Here is a 13556-nt window from a genome sequence, read left to right as displayed (position 1 = left end):
AGAGGCAGGGTGGGTGGCAGAAGTAAGGGAGAACTTGAATCTCGAGCAAAGAGAGTCCTTTGTGTCACATTCACTCTGAACTTAGAGTTAACCTCCCCAGTAACATTTAAGCAAACTCAGTTTGTGATGTTGCTACTGGATAAGGAGCGTGGGCTCCATTCTGAGCAGCACCGTGTCTTTATTTGTGATAAGTAGAAAGTGAGAGGTATGGCATACAGGTGCACAGCTCCACTGCTTTCATGCTGGCTGTGGTGCCAGGTGTCATCACTCTTCTGGGTGGAGGGACTGGGAGCTCATCTCTGCCAGCTCATCCTTGCGAATGCAGCCCGACTACTGCATTAAAGTCTCTGAAAACTCCATCACAGTTTACATTGTCTATGCCCTTTGGGATCTGTTATCGTAATGCAGCAGGGAGCTCGTTGTCTGCAGAGTTAATAACAGAGGCTAAGTCTTCAATTAAATGAGAGAAAACAGTAGTTTAACACACACCAGATGATTAGCTCTTAAGCAACTCCTTTATCAGTTTCAAAGCAGTGAATCCTAAAACAACTGAGGCAGAATAGTGTTTTACACAAGATGAAACAAACATATAACAGTGCAGAGAGACTCGTCCTATGCCCTGTTAGGAGTATTAGAGTTGGAACAAGCAGTGGATGACATCCACGTTCATGCATCAGCCAAGACGGTACTGCTTCAGTCATCTTCTATAGAGAAGGAGAGTCATAAAAGGGCGGGGAAGGGGGGGAATTCTCACATCCACAAGTTCAGTGATAAAGTTTACAAAATGCAAATAAAAGCCTACAGCTGAACATAACCATTTAGACCCTTGAATGCAAACAGTTAAAATTGTGATTTGAGTTGTTTAGAGTTACTAAGGGACCAAAGTAGACCCACATTTCTTACCACAAGTTTGCTTTCATTTCTTTTCTCTTGTGAAGTCATGTAAAAGAATCTGTCTCTCCTCCTATGACACAGAGATGGTCTGTGAAGCATTATGTCATAGGTCAGAGTATTTGATGTATTTTGGGACATAGCTCCACAGTAAACCACAATACAAGCAATCAAATCTGTGGATGTATGCATAAGCTCAAGGAATAAAGCACAGCAGTACATCTGGAAATAAGAATTGCTGTTGGCCTTATTGTTGTTTAGGCTTGACAGTCAGAGACAGGGAACACATAAGTGAAATAAAATAGATACTTTTGGAACTTGTTGGTCCCTGTGATCAAAAAGGTAACCCTGGGAAGAGTTCTCTGGTAACAATAGATGGCAGCAGAGCTGTACTCAAATATTTAATTGGTGGTGGGGAAGATTCAAGCCCCTTTACTGTGGAGCTAGAAAAGGGCTGCTGTGGACTTAAATACTGAAAACTGCTATGCTACTGGTACCAGTCTTGAAGACACTTTAGCTTCTTCACCAACTCACTTTTCAGTATTAATGTGTTCTGCTTTTAGAGCACTGTTCCTGCACGTGCCCTGCAGAACCAGTCTTTGCTGGTGTCATGGTTTAATCCCAGCCAGCCACTAAACCCCACACAGCTGCTCACTCACTCCCCCCTGCCCTGGTGGGATGGAGAAAGAATCAGAAGAGTAAAAGTGAGAAAACTCATGGGCTGAGATAAGAACAGTTTAATAATTGAAATAAAATAATAATAAAAGGATACACAAAGCAAGTGATGCACAATGCAATTGCTCACCACCCACCAACCGATGCCCAGCCCATCCCCAAGCAGCAATTGCCACTCCCTGGCCAACTGCCCCCAGTTTCTATACTGAGCATGACATCATATGGTCTGGCATAGCCCTTTGGCCAGTTGGGGTCAGGTGTCCTGGCTGTGCCCCCTCCCAGTTTCTTGTGCACCTGGCAGAGCTGAAAAGTCCTTGACTAGTGTAAACACTACTTAGCAACAACTAAAACATCAGTGTGTTATCAAGACTATTCTCATACTAAATCCAAAACACAGCACTGTGCCAGCTACTGGGAAGACAATTAACTCTGTCCCAGCCAAAACCAGGGCAACTGGCTAGGTTGCAAAGCACTTAGCTTGCATATACATCCTTATTAAGGACCGATAAACTATGCCTTCTTCCACCAGAGCTTTTCCTGAAGAGCCTGATCAGGTAGATGTTTCCAGAGCATTCCTTCTGATATTTTCATTAATTCAGTTCCAAGGTGTCAGAGAATCCCTATGTATTGTGTCAGGAGACAGGCATCTAAAAACAGGGCTGAGAGTTTTGTACCAGGAGGCAGATATCCTATGGGCATCCAGGCATTATTTTCATCCTCGCAGAAGAACAGACCAGCCAAACGACACAGAAGGTCAGTAGCTGTGCAGTTCCACTTTTAATTGTAAATCTGCAGTAGTTGTGAGCATGGCCTTTATACTTCTCCACATAATATTCTCTGTTTCTGTTATGGTCCAGAAGTACTATAGCTTCGTGGCAGCCTGTAGATGCAAAGAGCATGAAATCAAACACATCTGCAGATACCACAGCAGGCAGGCAGGGGAAAGAGAGCTGGAGTCCTCCGAAGAAGAGGTAAGTAGGTGGTTTTGATTAAAGGTTATTCCTTCCCTCGCTATGGGACAACTGTTATCCTTCTAGTGTTTGTCACACTTGCTTACACTAATGTATGTGGTTTGACATCATGGGTATATGAACACCTGGACTGATCCAAGCCTTCTGTTGCCCATTGGTGAGGCAGAGTAACTTCAATCAGTGTCATATCAGTCCTTTTGTGGAGAAGAAAGTTTCATGCACATAAAGCATCCCTGCTCTCAGGGGCTTAATTTGCTTTTTGTGTTGTATCATTAGAAAACAGTATCTTTTCCTTTGCAGAGGACTGAAGACTCTGTAGCACCCAGTCAAGCTCAAACTTGCCAGCAACATGTAAGTTTATAGAATACTTTGTTTTTAAATTGAGGTGTAGCATTTCTTTATCATTTTGCATCAGGCTGGTTAACATTTGTGATCAGGTGCAGAGACTTTGTGATGGCACAGAAGATTAACCAGTGGTGCATTCACAATCCTAATGGATGTAAAGGTGGGCAGTAGAATGGGCATAGAGACTTGCAGAGTTAATTATAAACCAGACTGTGGCATTCTGGCACATAACCAGTTAAGAGTCTACTTTATAGTTTGGACTGGTACAGAAGGTCAAACACTGTGATTAACTTTGGGCTCTTGTGAATTGCATCAGCAATGATAATCCAGCAGTTCTCCAGTCTCACTTCATTTGTGCTCCTGCCACGTTCCCTGTGCTGATGAAGGGCATGCAGCAAGGCACACAGCAGTTGCTTAGCCAGTTATGCTCGGCCCTCATACAGTCTCTCTGAAGATTCCTGTTCCTCAGGGAGAATATTTTTTTTTTTTTAAATTATTTTTTCAAAGCCATCACCTCACCAAATCAATTTTGGGAACTTCTAATCCACAAAAGATGAAAAACATGGAATCTGTACCACAGCACAAAATAGTGGGAGCACCCTTGCTGTGTATATGTTTTCCAGGTTTATGTTCAAAACCATTTACATAGGTAACTTTCACCTTTGTGAGGCAAAGATTACAGCATGTTGATTATTTCCATTGATTGAAACATTAGATTAAATACTTTCAGTATGGTACTTGCTAACCTTTGTGTTGACAGAAACATTTTACAGTTTTGTCCATGCTGCCTGTTATACAGCAGCTGAAATGTAATTTTTTTTTTTTACCCAAATTCAAAGTTTTTGTGGGAAATCTTAAGATGACTAAACAGTAATGAAACTTTCTTCCTCCCCTCAAAGACCAGACAAGCTTCCAAAGACATCTACATTGAAGTTTCTCCTGGCACCTATTCTGTCACAGCAACCTCAGAGGACATGGTGCAACAAACCCATGTGGTAGATGTCAACGCAGGACAAAGTGTTGATTTAACTTTTGTTCTATGATGTTTGTAGTTTCCTGGCAATCACAGGAATAAAATACAAGGCTATTTTAATGCATGTAATGAACTGTGTATATCTTTGCTTGTTAGCACTTTAATAGTATCCTCCTCTTCGGGACTCCATTTTTATGGCCTGTATATTTGTTTTCTACTTAATGCAATTATATGCAGCCCACTTTGTACACTGATTTTATAAATATTTGTACATGTGTGCCTTAAATCCAATTATGTGACTGTGTAATTCCAGGTTCTTCTGCTTTAAACAATTAAAGATACGATCAGTGGAATAAAATACATGGTCTTTGTGATGACAGCTTCTCTTGTATTATTTTCAGAAAGAACGTCCACGTCACATTCTTGACCACAGAAAGCATAATCCATGTGGCATGAATATGGATGTACATTAGCTTCTGTGGGCTGGCACTGATTTTAGAGCAGCTGGCTCACAATGCATCTCTCCTATCTGTACTTTTATTAATCTGATAAATAAGACGCAAATAAAATTCACCATCTAGAACCCCAACTCAGGAAGGTGCTTGAACATATGTTTAGTATAGGCACATATTTGACACTTTCAAGTCCTGTCTCTTTGCAGGCTCTTACCTAGGCTAAAGACCAGTTAGCTGCCTTTTTCAGTAGGCAGTAGGGTACCCTGAATTGTCTCCTATTTCCTGCAGGGGAAAAGTACTACTGAGCATACTGCAGCTTATGGCCAAGCTCTTACACTTTAAACATGAGCAGTCCCACTAAAGAGACTCCCTGGATACTTAACTCTCCTGAAGGATCAGATTCCATGGTTAGAATTAGTGACATGACCTATATATATCCATAATCTTCTTGTAGCTGATGGTATTAAGGTTTCAGTTAATTTTCATGGGAATATAAGATTCAGTGACTTGAATGCTGGATCTCTAGGCATTTTGTTGTTTGTATCCACAGTAGCAGGTCCTTTACCCTGTGGCTACTTTCTCTTCTGCTTTAATCCTGAAAAAATATTTTCAGCTGTCAGCTTGTATTGTTTCTCCATTCCTTCTGGCTTTCTACAAAAAGAAATCACTCTGCTGAATTCTTCCTGCTGCCTCCAGAGAACTGTAGACAAATCGGAGGTTTATTAGACCCTTGTTGTGCCTCTGTTCAGGCTCTTAGCCCTCATACTAGTTTACCTGATCTCTCCAGAACTGTAAAGTCCAAATAATTAGGAATTTAATATAACACCTTGGAGTAAAGAATGAGGATGCTGATATTCGATGTGGGTGGAAATAAGAGGTTTTTCAGTTATTAAAATTATACAGTTATCCATAAATACATTCTACAAGAACACCAAAATCAGAACTTGATTTACTTAATAAATGTAACACTGATATAGTACAAGCACTTTACCTGAAATTTCAGCTCCTGAACTTCATCAGTTGTAAATTTATTGAATTCTGTTTGATCATGTCTCTCTGTGCTGTATTGCAAGTGAGCTCTTTGCTGTTTTTTCTGTCTGTCCTCTTCCGACACGGTCTGTGTCATCAAGTTTGTAGTCTCCTATGCAAGTTGCCTTACATTTATCATCTGATTCTGTTTTCTTTCTTGCTGCTTTATATCTTTGTTTTTCTGATGCTGCAAAGCCTTCTTCCTGGAGAACAAAAACAAATCGCTTGGAACTCTAGTCTAAAAAAACAGCACCAGTGTCTTTGTAACTGCTGCTTTGCTGGCTGTAAGATAGGTACCTCTGCCTCACGTAGCTTTAACAATGGTATCATTTCTGTGCTAGTGCAAACTTTACTGCTGAAACACAGAAGTGCACTGTAAGACCAAAGGATTTCCAGAAGCTGTTAGGCTTTGACCAAAAACTTTGCTTCTTTAGAAGCTAGGAGAATTTTTGATGACTACAGTGGGAGGACATCAGCACCACAGAGAGCACATCTGGGAAGCCCGCTCTCCAGCTTCACTTGTTTGTTGCAAGTTACTTCTTATGCAGGCTGTGTTACACAATAAAACTGCTTCAGCTATCTCAAGGAGTAGCAATGTATCCCCTGGGTTCAAAGAGACCAAGGGCTATTTTACAGGAATAAAAGTATGTCGTTATACTCTGTATTACCACATTGCATCCATTAATGTGATTCATGCTGCTGGTTTGGGGCTAGAATGAAACCGCTCTGGTTTCTTTTTAGTTCTACCAAAAGGCAAAGCATGTCACTTCAGTGCACAGCTGTGACACTTGCTAATACAGAGCATGTCTGCCTGGAGCTCCATACTGGCCTAAAAATTCCTAGGAAAGCAATTGCAAAGGTGGGTAATCATGATTATTTAAATAATAAAGTAGGAACCATACAGGTAATAAGTTGGTAGGCATCTGCTTAAAAATTAATACCTATGATTGTGAGAATACAAAATACATTCCAGTATATTCTCTGCTCACTAAGACATGTCATTAGCAGATTAATCTTCTCCTTAAGAAAATCATGCAAGTTTAGCACATTCAAAGTTTTACTCTGCAGTCAGCTCACAGTAGCAAGAGCATGAAGGTACAGAGGAGCTAATATCTGATTTCTGATATACAATTTATTAACTGTACCCTTGATGCTCTTGTGCAGACCAGTGTCTCTGTTCATCTTGCCATTCTCTTTCATCTTCCCCTTCTTCCTGCAAGCTTTTTTCTTCTTTTCTGTGCTTGCTTTTTTTGGGAAAAAAAATCAGAACACGAATGCCAAGTTTTTCTAAAGCAGAAGGGGACCATGGCCAACAGAAACCAGACCTAAAAATCAGGGTATTGTCCTTGTTCCTAGCTGTGACAGTTTGCTTACTCTCTATCCCCTAGCTTCAGGGTAGGGATCTGCTGTTTAAACTGCTTGCTTCTTGTGAGGGAGCAAGAGAAGATACTCAGTCAAGACTGTTTACTAGAAAAACCCTGCTTTTATTTTTCAGAGAGATTGTGACTATCAGAGTTTGACTGGCAGAGCCCAGCACCTTTCCAGATTGAATCTTTTCTTGTGTTTTATTGCTGCTAACAGCCACATCTGTCCATTTCTAGGGCCACTCATGTAGGTACCTACTTCCATAGGACTTCATTGGATTGATGTCAATGGGCATTTGGCAAGTTTCTGAATTGAAATTTGCATTACTGAAGGCTCACACAGTTACTGGCATAATTTTTTCCATTTTACCAAGTAGCTTCAGCCCTTCCTTAGGGTTTTGGGATTTTTGTTTCGTTTTAATTAGTGGAGAAGTTTCCTGCTTAACAAGCAGTGAAGTTAGAAACAATGTATTTTTCTAGCCAACTTCCAGACCATTAACAAGAATGTTTCTTCTAGTCAAACCAACCATGTCCTTACATAAATACAGTATGAATACAGATTACCTTACCCCCAGTGACAGCTTGAAATCTTGGTCTCTTAAGATTTCTTTCATTGTGAGTTGCCCTCTGGGAGACTGCTTGACGGTTTCAAACACTGCACGCTGATTAGTCAGAGCAACACGGGACCTGTCCCCAGTGGAGATGGCTTTGGATTCCAGCTTGCCCTTTGTACATGTGCTGCTGCGACTGCCAGGCCCTGGGAAGGAGTAAAATTGTATCTAAGAGTGAAACCAGAACTGAAATGAAGAAACATTCGTTTCAGAAGAGAGGAAAATGTACTTTAAGCCTGAAAGGAATTCATTCAGATTATTCTGCATGGACTAGCTGCGAAGGTTAATGAAGATGTTAGCATCATAAAAAGCATAGGAAAATGATGGAGAACAAACTAGGAGAGGGATAATCTATGCTTCCCAATGAAATTCATTGTTCTGTTAGTTTTATAATGGATGAGTTGCCAAAAGAAGAGCTAGCACACAAGGTGAGACAGCAGAAACGTTGGGGAGGGATTAAGTATCATATCCAAGACTCATATGCAAATTTCTAGTATTTATACCAGTAAACTACAGGCAAAGTGACTGCCCAGATGAAGGGGGCCCAGAGCACATTTGGTTTTTTCCCCCCTCTGGGTGCTGCTTCCCCATGGGGGTATTTAAAGGTACCTGAATTACTGGGATGGGACTTGTGGCTTCTTTCCCAGTATTTCCACTTGGGTCTTGCAGAATCCTTTAGCCTGGGCTTCTCCAGACAGCTGGAGCCTGTGTTCACAGCACTGTCCACCACAGTACTCTTAGTGGGGAATGGCTCCAGGTCACACTCTGAATCAGAAGAGGGGGAAGATGCTGCCACAGCTGCTGCTGCTGCTTCTTGCTTCGGGCCTTTCAGTTCTAGAAGGCAGGGAGAGGGCTCGCTGCCAGACTCTGCCTCTTTGGTTTCGCTCTGAAAGACCAGAGACCTGGGTGGAAGAGGCCACCAGGCATCAACACAGGGACGGCGGCAGCAGCAGATGCACCTTACATATGCTGACAAACAGCATATACCATCACAGTGATGGTGGAAGTGTGGCCAGCAGGGTGAGCAGAGAAAGCAGTGTTTGGCAAGGCTATGTACAGCATAAGCAGTAATCAGGGCTGGTTTAAGACAGCAGGAAAAAAGACAAGAGTTAGTCTCCAGACTTTCTCTGGGCTTCATCCTGCTGATGAAGGGCATGTGGATCATCTCTACAATCCTCTCCCACAGGCTAGGAGGGATCCACAGAGCCACACCTCGCGGGAGTTTCACTTTCTTGTCATTCCAGAACTGGACCATAATTTCTTCATCTTCTGAGGCTGTTGACAGAAAAGGTAAGCAGCCATAAGCAGCTGGCCTGCTGGGGCAGTGCACATGTACAGGTCAGGCTTTGCAGCTTTACACGCTTTCTTCTCCTGTCAAGCAGTAGGATCTACTATCATCCTTCTCTGTAACACCTCTCCTACGTTAGGATGATAAAATCACCCCCAGATGTACCACTCAGTACCAACGTGAGCAGTTAAGCATGGATGGGTGCTTCCTGAGAGCCACCTCACTTGTATTCCTCATGAAAAGGCCACCTTCCTTCACATAGCAGATACAGCCTTGTCCAAGCAGATGGGAAATGGCACATCTGCGGACGCAGATGACATTTTTATGAGTCACAACTTCCTTGTGGTCAGACCGGTGAGGTTACACACACACATTCATCTGCAAGTCCCATCAACTCCTGCAAGCTTTAAGCAATGCTAAACTTGTCTGTGCACTGGTGGTTCACTGGCAGTAGCACCACAACACAAGTTTATCCTGACAGTCTCTCTCACATCCCAGAGCAACATGAGGAAGGTGGCAGTGGCATTTTTCTTACCTCGTAAGGGTTCCCTTGTCTCAATGCCCGTGAGGACAGTGCCTGGGCCGTACCTGACCATATCTGGCTCCCAGGGTGCCAGCACTTTGTCTCCAGGGAGTAAGGAGTGCTTCATCCCATTTGTATATTCCAGGATGTCATCCTTTGCTGCTTTTCCCACACACACTGGATGCTTTCCATGTGACACAAGTGGTCTGGCGAACTCCACCAGGAATGTGCCTCTTTCACTCTGTTACCAGGAACAAAATAGTAGTTCCTCTGAAAAAACACTCCGTAATGCTCAGGTCATGTAACCTTCACCAGGAGACCATGCCGTGGCTATGTGGCTAGGTCAAAACACCAAGCAAGCCTGAACAGTAACTGAGTAGTGTGCGGTGTTAGTCCAGCATTGAGACAGTCAGAAAAACCTCCGTGAGTCTCACCAGAAAGCAGGCTGCGTGAAGCATATGTACAGACCCACTGCCACTAGGACCTGTATTTTCTTTCACAAATGAAAAAGCTATAGATGGAGTGCAACTGGATTTCACAAACCATACCATGTGCACCAGATAACAAGGGATACCAAAGCCACTCTTCAGTCATGCCCAAGTCCTTTCTCATTACATACAACATTAACTCTGCTTGTTGGGCGGGCTGTTGGGAATTTTTATTTTCTTTTAAATTAAGGCCTGTCAAGAGGCTTTCCATCAACAATGAAATGAGATACTTCCCTGTTCTTCAGAAAGAATAGGCTCTTTTTTCTCTTAAGTTTGAAGTGCTAACAAACTAATGAATTAAAGCTTTCACTAACATTTCTGAAAAGACACCAAGCCATTGGTCTGTAGCTGACTCAATCTGGAATTGCGTACATAAAACAGTAACGCTTTTCCTGTGCTATTGATGGTTATGTGTCTACACACAACAGTAGCTGGTACGCTGCTCAGAACAGCACTCACGCTGCCCAAACCTGGCTCAACGCCCAGCACCAGCAGAAGCAGAGAACCTGCTCTTGCAGGGTGCACACCACCTCTGCTCTCACCAGGAGCTGGGGAGGAATTTGGGGGGCACCCATCTTCCACACAAGATGACGGTCCCCAAAACACACCTCCTCACTCCTAGAAATGGACCAAGAAAAGGATCTGGTCATTGGCGCTGAGGCTGTGCTGCACACAAGAGGCTCACCCGGCGTGCCAGGCAGCAGGAGGTGAGGACAACCTGGAATCGGGCATGTCAGGAGCTTTATGAATCAACATAACCGTGAGCATCGTCTGTCCTGGTGATCTGTTCTCTAATCCATGCGCCAGCTGAAATTGAAACTGCAACACTAAACTCAGGTGGTACATGAGGATTTCCGGTGGACTAGACACCCTATTACACATACCCACAACTACTGCACAGCAACAGTTACTCACCTCTATCTCCTCTTTTACTGTACCACGGTAATAAAATCCATCTTGTTCCCCTCTCACCAGCACAGGGACGTTGCTGTCGATGCCCACTGATCTTCCGGATGTGCTCAGCCTCTTTTGTGCTGGGCCAAGGGAGGGGAGGCAGTGGCAAATCCACTGGCACCTTCAAGAAAAGAAAATGGGTCAGCACTGGGAGAAACAGCTTCTGCAGGTCATGAAATTTAAAAAAATCTTGTCAGGTTTAAGAACTGGATCACTCCACCTCATTTTGTAGCACTCCCACAGGCCAAAGAATGTGGCAAGAAACAGAAAACTTATTTGTGCTGGGACAATTCCTTGCTCTTGTAGAAAAAAAAAAAACAACCATCAGCGCATGTTTTTACCTGGATTTCTTTGGGTTTGGATTTAGAGGAATTGAGCCAGGAGTACACTGGAATCCTAGGCCAGCATTACCTGCACTAGCCCCTTTGCTGTTTTCATGGCAAGTCAATGCAGCTCTGAAGATCAGGAGAAAGGATCCATTTCCAGCACAGAGCATAGCATAAGTGCGCTCGAGAGCACTGTAGCTGATAGTTTACCACTGAACAGAAAAGTAGGAAAGTAAACAGTGAAGCTACTGGTTGGTGACAGGTTCAAGCTCAAAACAGGGAAAATAATCCCCTGTCACAAAGCATTAGAAACACTTCACAGAAGATAGCTGCTAACACAAGATTCTTTTATTTATCCAAATAACATTAAAGGAATGTTTCTTTGATAGGAGGTTTACTCAGGCTTTGCTTTTCATAATCTCCAGGGTAGTAAATCACTTTACCTGATACCATCTAAAAAATTACCAGTGCAGGGGAGTGGAAGGCTCAAATGATGTTCAAGCTGCTAATTTATTAATCTGACACACCAGCCCATTTTATCCTATTAGATATCATGAAAAAGAACAAATCAGACTCAAACAAGAACTTGATTTTACCTCTGGGGGGTGAGGGGCTCGGCGATCCAGGCAGGATGCCCTACAAAAGAGGTCCTGCAGCAGGGGCTGACAGTAGGTACCACGCTGGAGCACGAGAACTTGTCTGGAGCTGGCATCGCACTGCAGTACCGGTGACCTGCAGGCAGGAACCCTTCCGAACGAGCCATTCTTGCAAAAGCAGCCACCTGCAGGACTCAGTTGTGATCTGTGGGTATGAAAGAGACAATGTACCAGCATTTTTCAACACAAGCAAATGGTTTCCAGTGTACCTCAAGAACACAGTAGCTTTTGTTAATTGTTTATTTTTATTTCAAAAGAATGAATCCAAAATATCCAGACTGGCATTTGGTCAGACGAACCCATATCACTGACTTCAGTGATCTTCAGTTACCCAAATCCCAACCTGGTAGAGGGACAGAAACACCCAAGGAAACTAGAAATGCTGTGAAAATCCCCAGGAAAGCAATAGTTTTCACCTCCCTCCAACGTTTGTTTTCCTCTTACACCTACACCCTCCTTTAAAGCTCTCTGGTACACAGCCCCAGCCAAACCTTCCCTATTTACAAGCTGAAACAGAAGCTACAGCTGAAGTTGACAAGCTGAGTAAACATGACAGTTTCTGAACATGATGTTAGGTTACAGTTTCCTGTTACTTGTTTTATTTATAGTGAGGTATTGAGAGGAAATATTTTCATCTTTCAGCTGTCCTGTCATGTTTTATAAGAGTAGGATTATGGCTTGCCACGAGAAAGAATGAGATGCTCAGATTTGACAAGTGATAACTATTCAGAGGCTGTCACAGTAAGATTGATGATGTGATGCTATCTCTGGTAATCCGACAAGATACAGTAGACAAGCTTCCATTCCTTTTTCTTTTTTTTTTTTTAATATTGCTTAGAAATGTTTAGCACGCTTAGGGTAGAATTTACATGGAAATTCAACAACATATAAGTTTTAAGCGCCCAATTTACTTTACAAAATACAGTTTAAGTGCTCATATTATGTTTCAGAGTTATTTTGTCTCTCACCTAAGAGATATGATCTGGGAGTCCTTTCTAGGAGGCCTCCCAAATATACATAATTTCAGAAAACTAACACACCAAACCCAGCAAGGAGAGTGCATTCACTGCTGCAAAACATGTCTTTAAGTCAGCAAATCAACACAATATGCTCTCGTTTCACAACTCCACAAACTCCCCTACTATAAACGAAAGAAAGATGGAATCAGTAACACTTTGCAAAGCAATGCAACTGTCAGTTCTACATTAAAGCACATTTTAAATCCATTCAGTGCTGTTCCTGCTGAGAGCCAGGTCCCCGATTTCTATATAAAACAGGGCACTAACAAAGGCAATGGCACAACACTTTATGAGGGTTTTTTTCTGGATAACTCTAAGTACTTCAACACATCAGCATTTCAAACTTACCAGCTATTGAGAACACCACATCTGGTTGATTCAGATTTAGTCCCAATGCAGAAGTCTTGCCCTTTTGCCTGTTTGATGCAGGAAGCCATTTGCTGCCACTGTTTGCTAGTTGCTATGGAGGTTGCCACAGTCGTTCGAACCAGGATCAGCCTCCTGACCTCACCAGTTCAAAACCAGCAGAACATGACTACGGAGAGGACCATTTGCCTGCCATACATCCACTCAATTTTCAACTCCCCACTGATCTAGATATTGCATTGAAAGACTGCAGGGGCAGAAAAGGGATTATAAGAGGGTGCAGCATCCTCTAGGCTTTCTGCCTACTACTGCAGGGCAAAAACCAGCACCATACAAAGCTACAGTTCAGATTCAGAAAAAGCAGCCTACCACCACCGGGTGTGACAAATAAATTGGTTTGAAACACGGGCACAAACGTGGAAGCAGACACAAGCAGAGGTCAAATTGCTTTACAAACTTTCCCTTTCCACAATAAAGTGGAAGGATTAATGAATTCTACCCTGCAAAGTGCATACCGAAAACATGCCAGAACACAATGCAGAAATCTACCAGTTAATCTCTGCTGTGATTCCTAAATGACCCCTAATCTTAATTTTCTCCTTAACAAATGTTAACTTTTTTT

The 13556-nt window shown here is 42.7% G+C and overlaps 2 protein-coding genes across 7 annotated transcripts in view; one reads left to right on the top strand and one right to left on the bottom strand.

The window, feature by feature from the left end:
• Nucleotides 1-3940, top strand: part of AKIP1 (A-kinase interacting protein 1) — a 4598-nt gene extending 658 nt beyond the window's left edge. The window contains exons 2-4 of one of the 2 annotated variants that reach the window (XM_035890966.1): nucleotides 2424-2537; nucleotides 2838-2888; nucleotides 3782-3940. In XM_035890966.1, the coding sequence (XP_035746859.1) occupies nucleotides 2424-2537; nucleotides 2838-2888; nucleotides 3782-3925 (309 nt within the window). In that variant the 3' untranslated portion in view covers nucleotides 3926-3940. Of the gene's footprint in view, nucleotides 1-2351; nucleotides 2538-2837; nucleotides 2889-3781 lie in introns of those variants that run through there. The other variant, XM_035890965.1, reaches the window with a different exon arrangement.
• CUNH11orf16 (chromosome unknown C11orf16 homolog) lies at nucleotides 2361-13547 on the bottom strand. Of its 5 annotated transcripts, XM_035890960.1 has the most exons (8): nucleotides 12917-13547; nucleotides 11490-11694; nucleotides 10529-10688; nucleotides 9138-9366; nucleotides 7924-8589; nucleotides 7273-7460; nucleotides 5302-5542; nucleotides 2361-2446 (listed from the first exon to the last, which is right to left on the bottom strand). In XM_035890960.1, exons 2-7 carry the CDS (start codon nucleotides 11654-11656, stop codon nucleotides 5357-5359), a joined length of 1596 nt encoding a protein of 531 aa, XP_035746853.1. In that variant the 5' UTR covers nucleotides 11657-11694; nucleotides 12917-13547; the 3' UTR covers nucleotides 2361-2446; nucleotides 5302-5356. The 5 variants fall into 5 exon arrangements, with proteins under 5 accessions (XP_035746853.1, XP_035746852.1, XP_035746854.1 ...); XM_035890959.1 differs by lacking the exon at nucleotides 2361-2446 and adding an exon at nucleotides 4824-4905 and having other exon boundaries at nucleotides 11490-13547; XM_035890961.1 differs by lacking the exon at nucleotides 2361-2446 and adding an exon at nucleotides 4929-5010 and having other exon boundaries at nucleotides 11490-13547.
• Between the last annotated feature and the right edge of the window lie 9 nt (nucleotides 13548-13556).

The sequence above is a fragment of the Egretta garzetta genome, unplaced genomic scaffold, assembly GCF_000687185.1.
Source record: "Egretta garzetta isolate BGI_Z169 unplaced genomic scaffold, ASM68718v1 scaffold133, whole genome shotgun sequence".
Classification (NCBI taxonomy): Eukaryota; Metazoa; Chordata; class Aves; order Pelecaniformes; family Ardeidae; genus Egretta; species Egretta garzetta.
This window is presented reverse-complemented; position numbering and strand designations above follow the sequence as displayed.